This window comes from Tripterygium wilfordii, chromosome 7 (genome assembly GCF_013401445.1).
Source record: "Tripterygium wilfordii isolate XIE 37 chromosome 7, ASM1340144v1, whole genome shotgun sequence".
In the NCBI taxonomy this organism is placed as follows: domain Eukaryota; kingdom Viridiplantae; phylum Streptophyta; class Magnoliopsida; order Celastrales; family Celastraceae; genus Tripterygium; species Tripterygium wilfordii.
Genome location: NC_052238.1, coordinates 2,109,973 through 2,128,603, shown reverse-complemented (window position 1 = coordinate 2,128,603; position 18,631 = coordinate 2,109,973). Strand labels below are relative to the sequence as shown.

At 37.0% G+C, this 18,631-nt stretch overlaps 4 protein-coding genes and 1 pseudogene across 4 annotated transcripts; 2 read left to right on the top strand and 3 right to left on the bottom strand.

Annotated features, from left to right (window-relative positions):
- The first annotated feature begins 896 nt into the window (after nt 1–896).
- Nucleotides 897–3,745, top strand: LOC120002441 (annotated as a pseudogene).
- A 359-nt stretch (nt 3,746–4,104) lies between these two features.
- LOC120001659 (histone H2B.3-like) lies at nt 4,105–4,871 on the bottom strand. Its single transcript, XM_038850076.1, has one exon. It carries the CDS (start codon nt 4,811–4,813, stop codon nt 4,367–4,369), a length of 447 nt encoding a protein of 148 aa, XP_038706004.1. The 5' UTR covers nt 4,814–4,871; the 3' UTR covers nt 4,105–4,366.
- A 1,860-nt stretch (nt 4,872–6,731) lies between these two features.
- On the bottom strand, nt 6,732–8,235 carry LOC120002914 (protein SENSITIVE TO PROTON RHIZOTOXICITY 2-like). Its single transcript, XM_038851771.1, has one exon. It carries the CDS (start codon nt 8,153–8,155, stop codon nt 7,052–7,054), a length of 1,104 nt encoding a protein of 367 aa, XP_038707699.1. The 5' UTR covers nt 8,156–8,235; the 3' UTR covers nt 6,732–7,051.
- A 981-nt stretch (nt 8,236–9,216) lies between these two features.
- Nucleotides 9,217–12,100, top strand: LOC120002850 (50S ribosomal protein L9, chloroplastic-like). Its single transcript, XM_038851701.1, has 7 exons — nt 9,217–9,377; nt 9,675–9,802; nt 10,238–10,283; nt 10,637–10,734; nt 10,814–10,861; nt 11,106–11,296; nt 11,787–12,100. The coding sequence occupies exons 1-6, from the start codon at nt 9,240–9,242 to the stop codon at nt 11,224–11,226; spliced, it is 579 nt and encodes a 192-aa protein (XP_038707629.1). The 5' UTR covers nt 9,217–9,239; the 3' UTR covers nt 11,227–11,296; nt 11,787–12,100.
- A 3,186-nt stretch (nt 12,101–15,286) lies between these two features.
- Nucleotides 15,287–16,583, bottom strand: LOC120002887 (zinc finger protein ZAT5-like). Its single transcript, XM_038851745.1, has one exon. It carries the CDS (start codon nt 16,389–16,391, stop codon nt 15,525–15,527), a length of 867 nt encoding a protein of 288 aa, XP_038707673.1. The 5' UTR covers nt 16,392–16,583; the 3' UTR covers nt 15,287–15,524.
- Between the last annotated feature and the right edge of the window lie 2,048 nt (nt 16,584–18,631).

Below are 18,631 nucleotides of genomic sequence, written 5' to 3'. Positions count from 1 at the left end.
TTCCAAAATCGTTAAACAATGAAAACAAACAAAACTCACACAACACAGAAACCATCTAGCTACTGGACTCTGAAGCAAAAGTGGACAAACAAACCAAGCGGTGTTCAACTTCCAGATCGATTTCTTGACGAAGCTCAGCTTCCTCGTTATTGAGTTCTGTCGGAATCGACTTTCCTTCTGAAATAGAAAATCCAAAAGTTGTGAAATCAAATTGTGTACAATTACAACGCAATCAAAATTTAACCTAATTTTATTCACAATATATTTACCAGCTTATACAATCTTTCTTCAGCCAAATCAAACGCTCTTCCCCGACCATACTCTTCCTGTACAAGTGCTCTGTCCTCCGCGGAATCATTCTACGCAACATCTTCAACGAGAGAAAGATCGACCGAGAGTTTCGAAAGAGACTCAAAAATCTCAAAGGTTATAATGAAGGTCTCTCAAAACAAGCAGATAGTCATGATGAAGTTCTCAAGGACTTAGGATAATAGTACAAGGATTAGGAACTTAGGGTTATTAAAGAGGATTTGCTACCCGGGCGGCGGGCTTTTCAAATCGTCTGTCGGTTTCTTATTCGTATACTAAATTACAGCCGTAAGATTGAATTAAAACACATCTAACGGCTGCTATAACTATAAAAGTAAGCCACTCAGCGAACCCGGATTTTACCCGTCGATTTGGCACGTTGACACTTTGACTGATTGGGGTATTACACGTGGCCTATTCATATCCAGTCGGTGACTTTTGATTCTGGAAGAAGTGTCTGACACCTCGCGTCAGCACCTGCCGCTAACGAGTACCAACAGATCACGATCAAATTTTGTGGCTGCGAAACCCTCCTCCATCGTCCATCGGTAGAGAAACATTCTCGCCGGCCACACAATGTGTGCGAAATGACGACTAGCTCCTTACCTCTGGTACGTGTTTCAGACTTTTGGTCTGACTATTTTCCTTTGTGTTGCGGTGTTCCAACTTCCATGGCTTTCACAGAGGGCTCTAGCTTGTAAAAGTTAATTTTGTGATCAGATTATTTGATTCAACAATGCTATGTAGCCTTAACAAATACATTCCCTAATCGTTCATAACATATTATTAGATAACGTAATAACGAAAGTTAATATATTTAGATAATGTAATAAAAAAAATTCAATATAATTAGATAACATAATACTTATGCAGAGAAATTGTTAGGGATATATAGAGTTTTCGTATTTTGATTTCATATGAGGGACGGATTGATGAAAATAGGCACTTGCAATGTTCATATCACGGATGGTCTTTTTATAGTTGTAGATCTTGTACTGGGATTCCTCGGGCATTGCCAGAAGGGCCTGAAGCACGAGCAGTTCAGTCTCCTGGAGCTTGTGCTACTAGATTTCCAACAACGGTATTTCAAGGTCACTTCTTTGCTTGGCCAGATGAGAATGGCTGGGAGAAAGCCAATGTCACTAAGCGCCCTATGTAATTTGCTTTTTATGCTTATATTTCTTTCTATTAATTAGCTCATTTATATGGTGAATAGTTAGTGATCTATTGTTGTTATGGTAACTTATTAGGTTGCCTGATGACTCTGAAAAACATGAATTCTTGACAGTGACAATTCAGTGAGATATGTTTTATATATGGCTATGATACGCTCTTGGAGAATGTCTCTGATCCTTCTCACATTGATTTTGCTCATCACAAGGTGCACCTTTAGAACCTAAATATCTTAAAACTATTTTGAGCATGATTGGCAGCTGTCTTTAGAACCTTGTGTTATTATCACTTGTAAAACATTTAGATCTCTAGGAGGTTAAATCCGCAAAAGTTTTTTAAAGCATGCTGTGATGTTTTCATTGCAGGTTTGGTAAATGGGGTGTAAATGTTTGAGGAGTAGTTTTTGTTAGCAAAAGCTCTACCGTGTAATTGTCAATGAACCATTTGGCTTTGGCCGGTGTAATACCTTCTTCTTTTTTTATAGAATGATATTCATTGATTAAGAAAAAGATACAGGGCATATGATTAGAAGCCCAGATTAGAACAGACAACGGCAAAGCGAAAAGAAAGCAAGTAACTGGATTAAAGTGTAATGTTAGATTAACTGCTCTACTCAAATGAATTTTTTATTATTATTATGAAATCAGATCTTTTGCATAACAATCTGTGGCTTAACAAGGAATAACAGTAAAAGGTACATGTCGTAATTTCATGTATGCATTGATACTTCGATACCATTTGTGCTTTCAGTGTTCATATGGTTATCCTTCTCTTAACTGGAGTAATATTTGTGGCAGGTAAGTGGAAGGAGAGATAGAGCTAAGCCTTTGCCATTTAAGCTGTCATCTAGTAGTTCTTGGGGATTTGCTGGAGCAAATGAAGGGAACCCATAAATCAGAGTGAAATTTGTCGCACCTTGTTATGGGTTCAATGCCGGGGCTGGTGTCAAGCCGATGTTACCCTGTATGTGAATGGTTTAACAATTTCAAGCAGTTTCATAGTTTTGTTGTAAAATTGTCAGGACCGCTGGTAAATTGTTTTGTGAATATTAATTAGTGTGCCGGTTACTAGATAATTTCATCATGACGACTTGTCACCACAGTACAGGATTGTCCTATGTCGGGCAGGAGGCTACGATGTAGAGTAGCTCTGTCTTTTGCATTCAAATTTCTTTTAAGTCTTTCGCAGTTTTGTTTCTATACATATGATAGAGAATTTTTGTTATTCCTTCATCCCTTGTTGCTTTTGAAAGTATTAAATACATATCCTTATTTTTTCAGAGTTGGGATAGACACAAAACTTCCTCTAGTTGGGGATCAGAGAGGGGTAATATGGATTTGTTCCTTTAATGTACCAATGGCCACCAGGGAAGACCCATTTGATTGTCTGTAGTGCTTGAAATTTCTTCGAACTCACAATTCCTGGGACTTCCTGGTGTCAGGTAAGAACCTATAAACTTCTGATCTCATCTTCAAATAAAAAGTGAAGATTCTTATATGATGTTATAACCTTCAGGTGAGCTTGAATACCATTTCAGTCTTCCAGATTTATCTTTATTTCGTAATAAGCTATATTTGGTTTTTGTCAGGTGGTTCCTAGATGGCATGAGCACTGGACTTCAAATAAGATTTATGATGGAGATATGATTGTCCTCCAAGGTTGAGAATATCTTTCTTTCCAATGTTCTGCTTTGTCTTGGCTTTTGCGAATTGGCTTAGGCTACATGGAAACAGCAAACCTGAGTGGTTTGGCTTGAGCAACCTACCACCTTTGCCGTCAACAGTCTTATCAAAACGTCAGGTGTGAAAAACTCATGCCTTGTTTTTGAAAATTCACCTGCACCGTGTAAATGCTTTATTTACTTCCTGAAAGTATAAGAATGAGATAAACTTGCATTTGGATAGAAACAGACAAACCTAAAAGTGGAGTAGATAATAAGGTTGGCATTATACCGTGGAATTGAAAGAGAGGCAATTTTAGTTTAAGATCACTGTAGTATGTAGTAACATAGAAACTTAAGCTGGTCAAGTAATTCTGGATTTTGTTGTCTTCCAGATGGTGGATAGATTTGAGCAGCATACACTCAAGTGTTCCTAACCGATACAACTGTACTTTGCTGTGCTACATCTGGGGTCGCTTCAAATATACAGCTACGGATTGTTCTAGCTGGAATGGCTCTAGCAAGTGGTGGATTTGCTTATGCTCTGCATGAACTGCAGAAGAATTTGTTTTTGTTGATTATGTACATGCTGAAATATACTAGATGGATATCTTGAACTTTGTTTATATGTGTTCGTACAGTTTTCTGCAAGAGAATGTGAAGTTAATTGCCAAACAAATTTACATAACTCGTTTTTAAGCACAAATAAACTCTCTATGGGCAGACCATTCACTATAGCGAAGACCAATTTGAAAACCAGTCCGATAAATAGAACCTCATTCATTCTAATGCTGAAATCTGGAAACTGAGAATCAACTGGTCATGGCTCTCCTATTCAAAGGAAATTTTTAATACTGCTAACCAAACAGATTCCAACCAGTATGAGCATGTAATTACCAGTTATCCACAATGGCTTCCCGATTTTCGTCAAAGCAAAAAATATACCATGTAAACCCAGAATCTGAGAAATCCAGATATGACTGGGAAATATCACTTTCTGAAACGAAAACTATGACATATACGTGGAATTATAGCAATCAATCGAAACACAACTGGAACTAAAAATTACATATGATACCCACTCAGTCCAGCAAATTCCTTCAAACCATTGAGATAGCATAATTGGACGTTTTCATAACCTAGAAGAAAAAAAAATAAAAGAAATACTAGACTTTACAACCAGTTGTCAACCACCAAAATTCAACCAAAAACCCTACAGTAAATCTAAGAGCTTGTGAATTTGGTAACAGCCTTTGTACCCTCAGAAACAGCGTGCTTCGCGAGTTCACCCGGAAGTACTAGCCTAACAGCAGTCTGAATCTCCCTGGAAGTGATTGTGGGCTTCTTGTTGTACCTGGCCAGACGAGAAGATTCCTGAGCTAGCTTCTCGAATATGTCATTGATGAAGCTGTTCATGATTCCCATGGCTTTGCTCGAGATCCCAATGTCCGGATGCACCTGCTTCAGCACCTTGAAGATGTAGATCTTGTAAGTCTCTACACTCTTCTTCGATCTCTTCTTCTTTTTCTCGCCAGCAGCCTCCTTCGGGAGCTTCTTTTCTGCTCTGGGCTTCTTCTCGGCAGGGGCCTTCTCCGCCGCCTTCTTTTCCTCTGCAGGCTTCTTCTCTGCTGGCTTCTTTTCCGCTGGCTTCTTCTCTGGCTTTGGTGCCATTACGGTCTGCTAATAGTATTTTCACAAGATTCTTGAAAGTATAATCGATTTTATGTGAACTGTTCTAGGGTTTAAGCTTATATAGGAAGGAAGATGAAAATTGATTGGTTGGTTAAGAAAGTTGCGGATCGATGATGTGGAAGATTTTGGGATGTTCATATATATTAAACAATGGACGGCCCGGAATGGTTTATAGTTGTGTCGATTTTGGGGAAGTTCCATGTTGCGTTTTGTATTACGTGTTCGATTATGATTTGGCCATTAGGAGACGCGGATCGATGACATGGCGTGTGGGGTTTGGTGAGGAGAAAGAATGGACGGTGAGGATTAATTTGTGAATCAGCGGGATCTTGAAGTTGAATTTTGTGCCTCATGGCCCTCATTTCGATTGGCGATTTGGGTTAAGAGCCGCACTTGGCGAAAACTTGAATTTTGGGGGGTGTTAGGGGTATGTTGTAGTAAAAATTACAGTAAACCCCATTGTCGCTCCTTTGGAACACAAAGAATTTTTTATTTAATTTTTAAAAATCGTAAATTTGTAGTATTTGGTCTAACGAATCCAACGACATATTTTTTGTTCGAAACAAAAATCAAATTCATCGCGATTGAGACATCGAATGTTTTGTATTTATATCCAACGGTCTAAAATTGTCATGTATTTTTCATGTTTAATACGATTTTTATTTCGAACAAAAAATATATCGTTGGATTCGGTAAAAAGAATACTACACATTTATTATTTTTAAAAATAAAAATAAAAATTTTTGCTAACTCAAAATTATATTACAGCGGGACCTGCTGTAATAAAAATACAGCAGGTCCCCGCCACCCAATTTTGGGTTATTCTGACCAAATTGAATTATCAAAATCAACGAATCCCTAATTAATGTATTTTGGTTACTTAATTTAATTCACAATTTTAGTTATTTTAGGTTCCGTTTGGAGGGAAGTATAAAACTCCGTATAGTATAAAATTATTCTTTCATGAAATTATTGGGTGTTTGGACGATTTTTAAAATTTTCGGGATAGCATAACACTATAACTTTAATGGTACAAAAGTGACTCTTATACGATGCAGATCGTATAGTATTAAAACACATTTTTTATTTTATGTAGAACACTTTGTATAAGGAATAACATGTCAAATGACAAAAAAGACCCTCACTCTCACTTTATATAAAAAGAAAGATAAATAATTATATCATACAAGTTTAATATCATATTCTTTCCAAACACTTAATAGAATTCAAATATACATCAACTTATCCAAGGATTAAATTATATATTGGATAGCAATATTGTACTATCATATATGGAGCTCCAAACGTAACCTTAATTTATATTTCATAGTTTTCTAATGTAAATAGTTGAATAAACCAAACATATGCGTTTATGCATGCACCATACTACCATTATACATTTTGGTTCTTTTTTTTCTTTTTTTTTTCTGTTATGGACAACACATATGCGATAATGAAACTTTTGGTTATGAAATAATTGATAAGTTCCAACTCAATAACCGAATTTCCAAACATTCTAATTTGAGAAACCGAAATTGAAAAAGTGTTAAAATAACCAATCAAATCAAATAACCCAAACCTTTTTCGTCCACTTTGTTGGATGCAAGTGAGGATTAAGCTTTGTCTCAACCGCAATTTTCTCATTCCAACACCAACTAGATTTAGGTTCGTTCGAAACCTCCCTCTCCTAACTTATTAATTAACACCAGTGAAGCAACTTCATTATGCCTACTAAATACATTGACTAATTAACCTGATCTAGCATTAGGGATTGAAACTATCATGGAGTTCGCCCATGATCAACACACCAGTGCACCAGTCAGAAAAATATCAATGAATGTCTAACTTAACCGGTATTCATTATCTCATAACATTATCATATATGCCACCAGCACCTCAAAAGATGAGTTAAAACTGATAATATTATCGTCAATGTAGACGTACATATTAACATCTATCTATACACCGTGATGTAGTTTAAATGTCCATGCATTTGTAAGTAAGCATAAAACTACAACAACTTATTCAATTACACATACATTATTTGAATTGTAATCCTCACACAACAGTAAAGTACAAAGTTAAGACAGTCTTATACGTATACCGATATACGCGTGTAAATTATCCGCAACAGGGGTTCACAGGCTTTGAATGCTATCAAACAAGCATGTTGTGAGTGGTATTGCAGCGTAGTTGCTAGCTAGATTGATGAGCGTTTCAAGGTTTTTTTGCAGTAGCTTTTGTCAAACTGACTGCGGGTGTATGCCCGACAAACAAAGCAACATGACCTATTAGCTTGTCTTTCCTAGAAAACGTTGTGCCGCAGGAACACTGCCACTTGAGATCCCCACAGTGCTTCTCATGAGTCCTTAAATCAGACAACACCGAGAACTGCTTCCTATTGCACCTCTTACACACATACATCTTCGGACAATGACTCCTCTTGTAATGATTCTTCACACATATCATCGACTTCAACGGCTGAAACTTGGTGTGCTTCACGTTCCACCTACACCCTTCGTGCGGACACGAATATTTCTTAGGCAATTTCGTCGAACACTCCTTACTATCATCAATAATATTCTTCTTCAACGGATTACTCAAAGCAGCACTAGTTTTGTACTCATCGCCATGAGCTCTCATGTGCATTCTCAGATTCGCATCCCGCCTGAAACCTTTCCCGCAAACATGGCAATAGTGCGTGTACTTAGCCAATAAATCCGCCGCGTTCAGTTCAATTATGTCAGAAATCTCCATCGTTTCACTTTCTTGATTCAATTCTTGAGACGGTACTGGTAGTTTTGTAATATTCTCGTGACCAAATTGCACGCCCTTATTGACACTATTAGTAGTAGTATTGAAATCATTACTATAGTTTTCATAATCAAAACAATCAATACCTTCATTAGCTCCATAGTTTGGTTGATGAGATAGACTGCTTTGGGAAGCCTTTACTTGAGCTGAATCAGGACTAATAGACATCTGTTGGCAAGTGAACATCATTGAAGAAGCAGTCACAACGATTTCTTGAATCAAGGGACCCATATTGCTGGCTATGGCGATGGACGTTGACTCGGACTGGATTTGATGATTTGGAGAGACAAGGATGCTGACCAGTGATTGCACCTGATTAACTTTGTCTTTTAGGAGGGAAATACTGTAAATGAGAGAGCTAATTGAATGATTTTCTGGGGAAGAAGTTGTTGCTTCCATTGGAAATGAAACGGCATCGTCTGCTCCTGAAGGATACATATGCGACGACATAGCATGTGATCCATTATTTGGAAAGCAAAAAGTACTGGAACCTGTGGGTGGAATCATAATTATGTTCCACAATTAATCCCTTGCTTCCTCGAGTATGAATCTGTGGCTTAGTTGGGACTTTTGGTTTTGGATCTAGCTTCTTGTTGACAATATGATCTTCAATGAGATTGATTATATATATATATATATATATATATATATATGTAAATTAAGAAGGCTGGCTAGGAAATCAAACCTATCTGTTTTGCTAACGCCATAGCAAAAATAATTAAACAACTATCCTGTGATGTTGAAGGCTTTAAGTCAACTTGGAGCTTTAGTTATCCCCGCCTAGACCTCCCTCAGATGTTACCAATCTTAGATGGGACAGTCCTAATTAGAAGCTAAAATGAAAAGGCTGGATTAATTAGCACCATTCTAGTTCATCTGGTTGCTTTTCTTTTTCCTTTTGTATTCGTTTAATATTCTAATAAAATTATTTGACTTATCAAAAAAAATACTTATAATGAAATATTAAATATTCTAACTATACCGAATTGTGAAAACCTAGGAATGAGCAAAAATGGACAAATATTTCAAAACAAGTTGCACATTATAGTCATAGATTGCCTGACATCATTCTCTATTTGTCTTATCTCTTGAATGTATCATTGCTTCTTTTAAAAAAAAATGGAAAACCACCTTTTCTTGCGTCAAACTTCCCGCATGCAACCACCTTTTGACTGAATAATCTTAACGATAAAGATAAAGAGTTCTCCTGCCTCTCCATATAAAGATAACATGAATTTTGTATTAATTTGAACTTTTCAACTCATTATACCAAAATTATTGAGGGCCTTGGGTAGTTGGTAAAATCTATTTGGGCTAATGGGCTTTAAGACAGATTGGGCTTTGAAAATTCCACTAAAACTTAACAAGGGCCTAACTGCAATCGAAGAGTTAAAAAGAGGTCAAAAATATAATAAACTATTTAATGGAAGGCCAATGTCGAAACCAGGACAAATTGCAGAGGAGGGGGGGGGGGGGGGGGGGGGGGGGTGGTCCTGTGTCATTCTGTGAGTGTAAAACAAAACAAAACCCGCACATACTCGCGGAAGATAAGATCACAGTGAGAGGAGGTTTTCGGGTGAGGCAACAGGCAATGGCTTCATCATCTGCGGCAGCGACTCTCTCATGGCTTCACAGTTTTGGTGGAGGCCCTAGAGAAACCACAAAATTATCTGATAAAAGAACGGTCATAGCGGTTGTGGCTCAAAAGAAAGCTAAGAAGTCTCGAAAGGTAACAGCTCTTTAGCTAACATGTAATGGGAATTTGTCAATTTTTCGATCTACTCTTGTTGCCGTTCGAAATCTTTTTGGTTCTAGAGAAAAGGGAATAAAAAACTGAGGAAGATAAATGGGAGAGAAAAAAAAATAGAATTTCCAGTGTTTTTTTTCTGTTGATTTTAGATGGGTCTCAGTTAATGGGGATGAAAAGTCCAGGAAACAATTGACCTCCTTCAGCTACTACATTTTCTCAGCAACCAAGCAGTAGCTAGCTTGGTTTATTTTATTTTTGTGAGCTTTTTGTTGATAGATAATTTTAAAAGAGGATGTGCCAGACCTTGGAAGTAAAGGGCAGCTTCTTGATGTGAAGCCTGGGTACTTCAGGAACTATCTTCATCCCATGGGCAAGGCCCAGATGGTCACACCACTTTTGCTCAAGTAATGTATTACTCCTCCATGTATATTGATTTTTGCCTTTTTACAATGTTTGATTGAGCTGCATGTGGCATTGATATCCTGTCTCCTCTTTGCATTTGTTCTGTTCTGTAATTTTGGATATTATGATGGTGCATAACGTTTTGCTTGATGGAGATGGGCCAATATTTACTGCATTCTCCTAGACATTCCATTCAATAAGGTGTTTATATTCGCGTAGCATCAAATTGAAACATTGAAAGAGGAGAACAGTGCTGGAAACTTTATATTATGTTGAGATGGTTTTTGGAATTGAATTTCATGATTATGCTACATGCACAGGATAAAAGTTTCTGACAACGAAAGTGGTTGTTATATATTTGAGGACAAATTAGCGTGTTTCCCACTACCAAAGCTAAATTTTCGTTGTATTAAGTTCAATTATTATTTCCTCTTTAGGGAGATGCGGATGGAAGAAGAAAGAATCGAGGCTGAGAAAAAACGGGTATTTGACTGCCTCATATATATTTGCTCTTCTATTCCAGAGGCCACAAGTACCATAACAGGCTCACAAGGTGTCAAATTTAAGTTTAAATGTCTCTAGCTGTTACTGGGTGACATTTCTGAACTTGTTTTTCTGTGTGTTTGTCAGATTGTGGTAAAAACTATTAACTCCGCTTCTAATTAGACTTTGAAATAAATTTTGTCTTTCCATATGGTGTCCAGATGCCCTAATGATCCATTACTCTCCATCTGTCAAACATATTCCTCGCTAATATCATGATTAAGAAAATTTTCTTTCCAAGCTTACTCTTGGATAGAACCATCATAATGTTGGATAACTTGATCCCACTGTAGGTAAAAGAAGAGGCACAACAACTTGCTTTAATGTTTCAAACTTTTGGAGTTTTCAAGGTGAAGCGCAAAGGTGGAAAAGGAAAACAAATATTTGGAACGTAAGTTGGATCTGCTGCAACATCAAGAATTTATGATATGTTTTCTTGTAAATCATCTCTGACATATGTATTTTGGCAGTGTAACTCCTCAAGATCTTGTTGACATTATCAAGGCACAGCTTCAGAGGTACCGTTTTCCAAACTATGTAGACTCTTATTTCACTATTATGTGGAGTTGAATCTGACAATTAGTGACCATTTCTAGTCCCATGGCCTATTTGATTTAAACTTTTAAAGTACTCTAGTAGCATATAAATAATTGCCTAGAAATTTGGGGATATAAGTTCTTCTCTCACTATGAATTGCTGTTCAAGCCCTCAATTATGACATTTTCTAATCGTTTCGTTCTCTGTTTGCTTATTGATGTTTAGGGATGTCGACAAGCGGATTGTTTTCCTTCCGGAGATTCGAGAAACTGGAGATTATATAGCAGAACTAAAACTTCATCCAGAAGTTACTGCGCAAATTAAAGTGTATGTCTATGCTAACTAAAGGACCGGGTACTTTTTGAAGTTCTGCTTTCTGAATGGACAGCTTCTGTGAGAACTTTCATCCTTGTGAGGTATGCTCACCTCTGAAGCTGGAAATCATTCAAACAGGGAAGCTAGTTTTCCCCTAATATCTGCATTTGGCCAGTAATGTTATGTGTTACTTTTGCATGGACATTTAATATTCTGAAAGTGTTGATTAGCAATATTATCATACCATGAATCTTTTAGATAGTTTTGGCTTATAGATAGTTCCAGGTTGTTACTCGTTTTTTCTGTTGTGCTTAAATGAAGATCTGAATGGTGTTAAGATCATGACCCAGTGTTTATCAACGCTGTATAGTTCTTCTAATGTATGAAAGTTAGAGTACTGATAGCATGATTTTCTTAAAATCTAAAGGGTCTAAGAATGTTGAAAAACCTACATGTGTGAAAATTAGATTCCTATGCGGCTATGCGTCCAGCTATATTCAACATAAATCCTGGTTGATGAACTACTTACAGGTGTTTTAAGTATGTATCTACATCCATTCCAAGTAATAAGTTTTTATTTAATACTTGCAGGAGCATGGTATGCGTTTTTCAAATTCATGGTGATGCCAGTTGAAATGTGACGAACATGTTTGTAACATATCTATTTGGAGATGTACAAATCTCTCCCTTGGCTACAATGATTTTGTTGTTTATTCTCTCCCCTATAGGGCAAAGTGCATCCCATAGAATTACTCTCGTCATCCATGTTTGCTGCTATGAAAAAAAGTTTTTAATGATTTAACATTGAATGATAGTGTTATAATCTCACTTACTGAGCTATAATGTTGAAACTTTCAAATGATGACACTGCAACGTTGGATTTTCCATTGCTGAAGCAATGTCCATTGGTGCTTTGGAGATGAATGATCAGGTTGCTGTTTTGAGTGGTTCTTGACAGGCTAATCAGCTTGTGCTTGTGGGCATGTGTACTTATTTAACAATGGCCAAGTGGGGCAGACAATAAGGAAAGTTGAAAAGGAAGGTTGTCATCAGAGACAAATTTGTCTTAAGTTAATGTTTTTATAGTAGTATATAAGAGGAGATTTGCTGATTTTTCATTTATATTTTCGGAGCCCTCTCTCTTGCAGTTGTCAAATTCATGGAGATGCCTGTTGGAATGTGGCAAACATGTAATACCTCTAAAGGGTGCCGTTTTAAAATTCCAACTGTTCTCAGACTCTCTGTTCCATCTGAGCTACTCGTGGTTCTCACTATTGATCTCTGTTCAAATAGAGACTAACCTGGTTTTTTTTTATCATATGTATGTTTCCACCTTCCAGTAAATATATGACACGTGTGTTGATGTAACTTGACAGGGCCTGGTATCAAAAGATAGGCCGTGGCCTTTATCATGTAGGTGGCCCCTTGCAGTTAAAATTGGGCCGAGAGGGTGGGCCTGGTTGATTTCAGACGAGAAAGCTAAATTAGTCAATCTAGTTTTTAATGTTAGTCAAAACGACTGCATTTTAGCTTGTATGTCCAAATTCTTAGTTTAGAAGTTAGAACTCTGTCACTTCCCGTTTGTTACCGTTGCTCTTGCAAGCTCTGTTACACAGCGTACATATTTGTATTTTCTAGCCGTTGTAAGGTAAATTGCAAACAAAGACACGTAACAAGTTTGATTTTTCTCTTCTCATCTTCATCTTCTCCTCCTTTCTTGATTGATCAATTCATCAGTTTATTACATACACTACACGCACTTCCCATTGCATAACTACCATGACCACGGAAAACCTAACCCAAATCCTCGAAATCAAATATAATTAGGTGCGTTCACCAAAATAAGTGCTACCATGCCTTAAAAATACTAACGAGAAAACCTTACTTGATCCCCCTACATCAGGATTGTTAGGTGTCATGTAAGACCAGATTTAATTTGCTTATTCACTTGGTTCAATATGGACATACACCAGATTGATCAAGTTGGGCATACCAAAAAAAAATGCCTATATAATTGGACAAAGGAAGCTGAGGCTGGGTATGAATCATATGATGTAAGAGATTGAACAGGATAAAGTTGGGAATACTATGAAACAAAATATTGTCTCATTCTACTCAGGATAAGGATCTAGAAATTTATTGCCCAAGTATCATTTTTTTTTCATTTATCGAAAAAAGTATCATATTTTTTTTTCCCATTTAGATTTATACAGTTTGATTGGACTCGTAGAACTAATCTATATAAGATTATTTTCCATAACCCATAGCTTCTTTTTTCTTTCTTTCATTAGAACTAGCTAGTTTTCTTTTTTTGTTAAAAACAAGGGAAACTTGTAATTTTTTTTTTCTCACAATATGCATTTTTAATTACTAGTGTTCAAATCAGCATCTTTGTCTTTCAATACGTTCTTATTGCACCCTTTAATCTGGTTTGGAATTGACTTCAATTAGGTACACCATCACTGGCTAGTAGGTAGCTATATATAATATGTATATGCACTATGAGGCATCACAATTTTGTCTCTATCACAAAATGATGAATGTGTAGCTGCAAATAAGTGAAGCAAAGTGATCAGGAATATATGGAAAGGCTGAGGAATTTCTTTAGCCATCCAAATGTCTATGAAATTGGCCGGAGATAGAACGCCACCTCAATACATCTATCTCATGGGCTGTCCGCTAGCTAGCTTATCACTGTTGGCAGTGAAAGTGCCAAGTCTTCAACCAAATTACATGGACAGCTGCCAGAAATCATTTGTGGCCACTGCAGGCTTTCCAACTACAAAGCAAATACGTACATACATATATGTTTTAAGTTCGCAAGATTAGGGTGTATACACCTAAGCAAGGCGTGTTTGGATATAATTTATATATGGAAGGATCTCTTTGAGTAGTTGAGTGGGCAATGAAGAGAGTTATATATTTATTGGACAAGGTCAGGGATTTTTATTTAGAATAATTAATGTGAAGGAAAGTTTCATGACAAGCTAATTAGACCCCCCTCCTACTACATGTGATAATGTCAATGAACATCTCTATGTAATGTGGACATCTCACGCAATGTGCCCACATGCCTTAGCCTACCAACATTCACCAAAACGTGCACATAACTAAATCCTTAATAAGTGAAGTGTAACTGTGTCGGTTTAAATCACCAAAACCAAAGTAATGTCATTACTGATTACACACACTACATGTGCTTCCATCCTCATACTGTACTCTTATCTATCTACTCTTCTAGTTTGATTTCGTGTCTTAGGATAAATGAATTAATTGACCCGAATCCGATTCAGATTAGGATTCGAAGAATTGGGTCAGAGAATATTATACGCTGTATTTTTCAGCTGGTAAAGCGAACGGGGAGGCCTAAACAAACAAAAATACTAAGAATCTTAGTATTTTTTGTCCTAACTATTTCAAATATTGATATGAATCATAAGTTTCATATGATTCATAGAAAATTTAGTGCATCCATTTCAACTTTTGGGATATTTAAAACAAAAAAATACTCCGTATGACAACTCTAGACAAAGCCATTACATTAATCATGTCAACATAGTTGAGTGCCTTGCAAAGCAAGAGGAAGCAATTGGTCAATTAAGAGTACATGGTAAGCGAAAATATAAATGAATAAACAATTAGAAGAAACAACATTATACAGGTGGATACATATGGCGTGGCCAGTAACCAACTCAGCTTGGCCATCCGTTTATTCTTGTCATTTAATGGAACACATGAAGATATTTTTTCCCCTCTTTAGCTTTATTGTGAACAAAAAGCAACCTAATCCACAGACTTTTGGTTGTGGTTCTGCCAAACCCTAGCCATGTTATTCCATGCTACACTTACCCATATTTTTTTTTAACCATGAACAATAGTATCATATAAGTTTATCTTTTAAAAAGAATTTAATACCAATTTAAACTGGAGTCATTAGGCCTGTGCGCACATAACTTTTCCATCACTGACATAGTAAATTGGACCAAAATCCAACTCTTGACCATAAGAATATTGACGTACATATTGCTCTCACACATCACTCTCTCCTCTCCCCCACTACTTATAGTGAACAAAAGTAAATACAAGAATTTAATTCAATAAAAAACAAACAGTCACGCACACAAAAAAATTAAGGAATATGCTACCATCACTTACTTTTCGTGAATGAAAGGCAACCATGAACACTAACCACTTACTTACTCAAAGTATTCACACACCAAAATAAATAAAAGACTTGAAAGAATTAATTCATGATTTCTTTAATAAAATTTGAATAATAATAATAATAATTCACATGGATTTTGTTGAATTTTCTTTTTCCTCTTGTTTTCAATAATGGCAGTCCACCAAAGCCGGGGCAGAGAACACTAGAGGTTGTTGCGTTGACGTCGTGAACTGAAACTTTGATTCAATGGTACTGTGATGATGATCATCTTCCGGTGCCGGAAGATTTAGATCCAGTGACAAGATATTTCTGGCCGGCGCCTTAACCTCAATTGGCTCATCGATAGTGTTATTGCTGTTGCTTGTGTTGGCTCTGTGCCGCCTCATATGCCCACCAAGTGCTTGTCCCGATGTGAACTCCGAACCACAAATCGAACACTCATGAATCTTCCCCTTATTGCCATGAAAAACCTTATTGGGAGTCTGGAATAAAATACCAGTCGGAGTAATTTTGTTGAATTGCGATTCTTCATCGGTTTCTTGAACCGCAGGTAACGCCATTAGAGACTCTTTTTTCTCTTCCATCACCATCGGCTTTGGTTTCTTGTGACTCGCCCTGTGACCGCCAAGTGCTTGAAATGAAGGAAAAGTACGATTACAAGTTTTGCACTCATAGACATAGAATCCGGCCTTGTTCTCCGCGAATTTTCTAGCACTAAATTTCTCCTTTCGAATTTTATCGTCTTTAACAGCTTTCCTCGGACGAAAATCACCTTGAGCGAGCATAATTAGGCAATTCGCCATGTCTTCCTCCTCCTCTGTACTCTCATAAATGTCACTCGACGTTCTCGGCGATGTAATCGAACCATAATCCTCCACAACCGCACCACCTCCGCCACCACCACTGGATGAGCTAGAAGTCACCGCGTTGACACCAATCGGAGACGAAGACCTCTGGCGCTTGGTGCGCTTGCGTTTCACGATCTGGTGTGTGTGATCGTTAGAGCCAATAAATTCCTCCCGAGCTTCCATGATAAAACAGAGCAAGAAATTGAAAGGCGAATTGAGATATGTACGAAGTGATCAAGGGAGGGTAATTTATATATATCTATATATAGACCAGTGTGTGCGTGAGAGAGCGAAAAAGGTGAGGCTTATTATAGAAAGAGACACATAAACAATGTAGAGCAGAGAAGGAATAGTGAGGGAGTTTGATATATATAGTGAATGGTTTGTACTAATTTGTTTGCTATATATTTATATAAATGGTGCAACAAACTTGATATTTTACGTGGGTGAAGAGCCGCCCCCGTGAAACAGTTACCATGAATTTTAAGTCTATCAATCTTTACTTGCATTTTCAACTTTTAAGAAAGTGTAGCTAACAAGAAAAGTGGTTCCTTTCACGCGCTTATTCTATTCTATGCTTCATACTCTCTATGCAAGTCTTCTTTTCTTCTAACACTCAATTTGTTTAATTTTGTAACTATTTTTGTTAGTGTACACTCTATAATTAACACATTATTTACAAGCCAAGCGCGATTTGGTTGCTTGTGAGAGGCAGGCATACTTTTAATTCTTCGTTAAATAAGGGAACTAAATAGGATTATTTAGCACTAACCACTAGTTTAGGGGAAAGAAGTATAGGTGAAGATTAGTTGGGGAGGGGGGCTAAAATTAGAGTTAGGACAGTTGAAGGAAGGGTGGGCTTGATTGGTGTTAAAGCCAAGAGTCAGTTTGAAATAAATTTAGCAATTAAACTCGATCTCTCACACACCCACACAAACAACACAGAGTGTGCCAACCAAGTCACGAATAAACAAACACAGGCCATAAAAAAGCAAAGGGAGATGCACGTTAAAAGCATGCTAAACCTCATTCCCTCCATGGTGTAGTGTTGTTTGATAAAAGGAAAGTAGCACCACTCTTTGAGAGATTCGGCTTCGGGTGGCTTTCAAGCAAGCAAATGCAAAACCACCATTTTTTTTAATTACTTTCTCAAGGCTAGCTTCAACTTGTTTGCTATCTTCATATCTTGCTTAGCTAGCCACATCTCTCATGGAAAGCTTGTGGGTATAGTGTGTAGAAAGGAAACCAAAGTGTCCAATTCAGCACGAAAAGAAAGGGACGTAAGTGATCATTTTGAGTTGGCTTTCGGTTATGGATGGTGTGATTACTAGCCAATAGTACTATGAAATTATTTATTCCATGAAATATGCAGATAATATTTCATAAAATTACAACACAAAGCATCGTTAAGCTTGCAATTAGTGGCATGTTTTGGCACGATTGAGATAATAAGCCTAATGAAGTACTTTATTCACAAGTAATTAAACTAATAACATTAATACCTCTTCAGCTTTGTAGCTACGTATAATATTATTCAATAAAATATATTTAAAATCAAATTAGGGTTATGATCAAGCCATTGTTTCTTCACACTTCTTTAATGGAGGATCGGTATCAAGAGGAGAAAAATAAAAATAAAACTCTGAGCAAGTGGAACATGTAGCGTTGACCGCCAACCCCATAAATTTGTTTTGTAATTACAACATGATATCTTTTTGATGCATACTGTTGTCCCAATAATATTCATGCCGGCTTTCCTCTCCCACTAACTAAGCAGAGCCCCTAGCTAGTTGGGAAGATGCAATATTGGATATGATACAAAATTTTTTAATTAATTAATTTGATCAAACAAGTCCAGAAACAATATGATATCATCATTGAACAGGTTTATATATATCTTGCTAATTAGATATGGAGCAAAGTTTGAAGTGAAGGTGGTGGTGGTGGTGGTGGTGGTGATGGTAAGGTAGTCAATCTCAATCGATATGGTCGATAGACTTGGCTGGCTAACTCTTATTAGTGGGGTTTGAATTTTACGTCAATTGATAGGGTTGGGTTTGGCCTTTACCTTACGTACGTAGCCACCATTAGTTGTTATTAATTTGTGGTACCAAAACTTAATGGATCCCTTAAGTAGTCTATCGACCTTTTTCCCTGTATAAAATAGAGCATATATATACACACACATTTCTCAATGGATAAAAAAAAAGAGAGAGCGGAGCAGAAATCAGAGATGGTTCACAAATTTAATGTGCTTATCCGAATCAATGGGCGTGGCATATATGAGATTCAATGAATAGAACAAACGATAAAGGCTGTGAGTGTGGCAGATTCTTAGCGTAACAAATCAACGTGGTCTGTTTGTGTGATGCACGTAAGGTGTTTGGGTGCGATGCCTTTTTTTTTTTCTTACCTCTTCCAAA

Excerpts from the sequence above, each read along its gene's own strand:
- LOC120002914 (XM_038851771.1), bottom strand. The coding sequence starts at position 8,155 with ATGATTCCACCCACAGGTTCCAGTACTTTTTGCTTTCCAAATAATGGA.
- LOC120002887 (XM_038851745.1), bottom strand. The coding sequence starts at position 16,391 with ATGGAAGCTCGGGAGGAATTTATTGGCTCTAACGATCACACACACCAG.
- LOC120001659 (XM_038850076.1), bottom strand. The coding sequence starts at position 4,813 with ATGGCACCAAAGCCAGAGAAGAAGCCAGCGGAAAAGAAGCCAGCAGAG.
- LOC120002850 (XM_038851701.1), top strand. The coding sequence starts at position 9,240 with ATGGCTTCATCATCTGCGGCAGCGACTCTCTCATGGCTTCACAGTTTT. Across the intron at positions 9,803-10,237 it reads GTCACACCACTTTTGCTCAA|GGAGATGCGGATGGAAGAAG; the intron begins GTAATGTATTAC and ends TTTCCTCTTTAG. Across the intron at positions 10,284-10,636 it reads TCGAGGCTGAGAAAAAACGG|GTAAAAGAAGAGGCACAACA; the intron begins GTATTTGACTGC and ends ATCCCACTGTAG.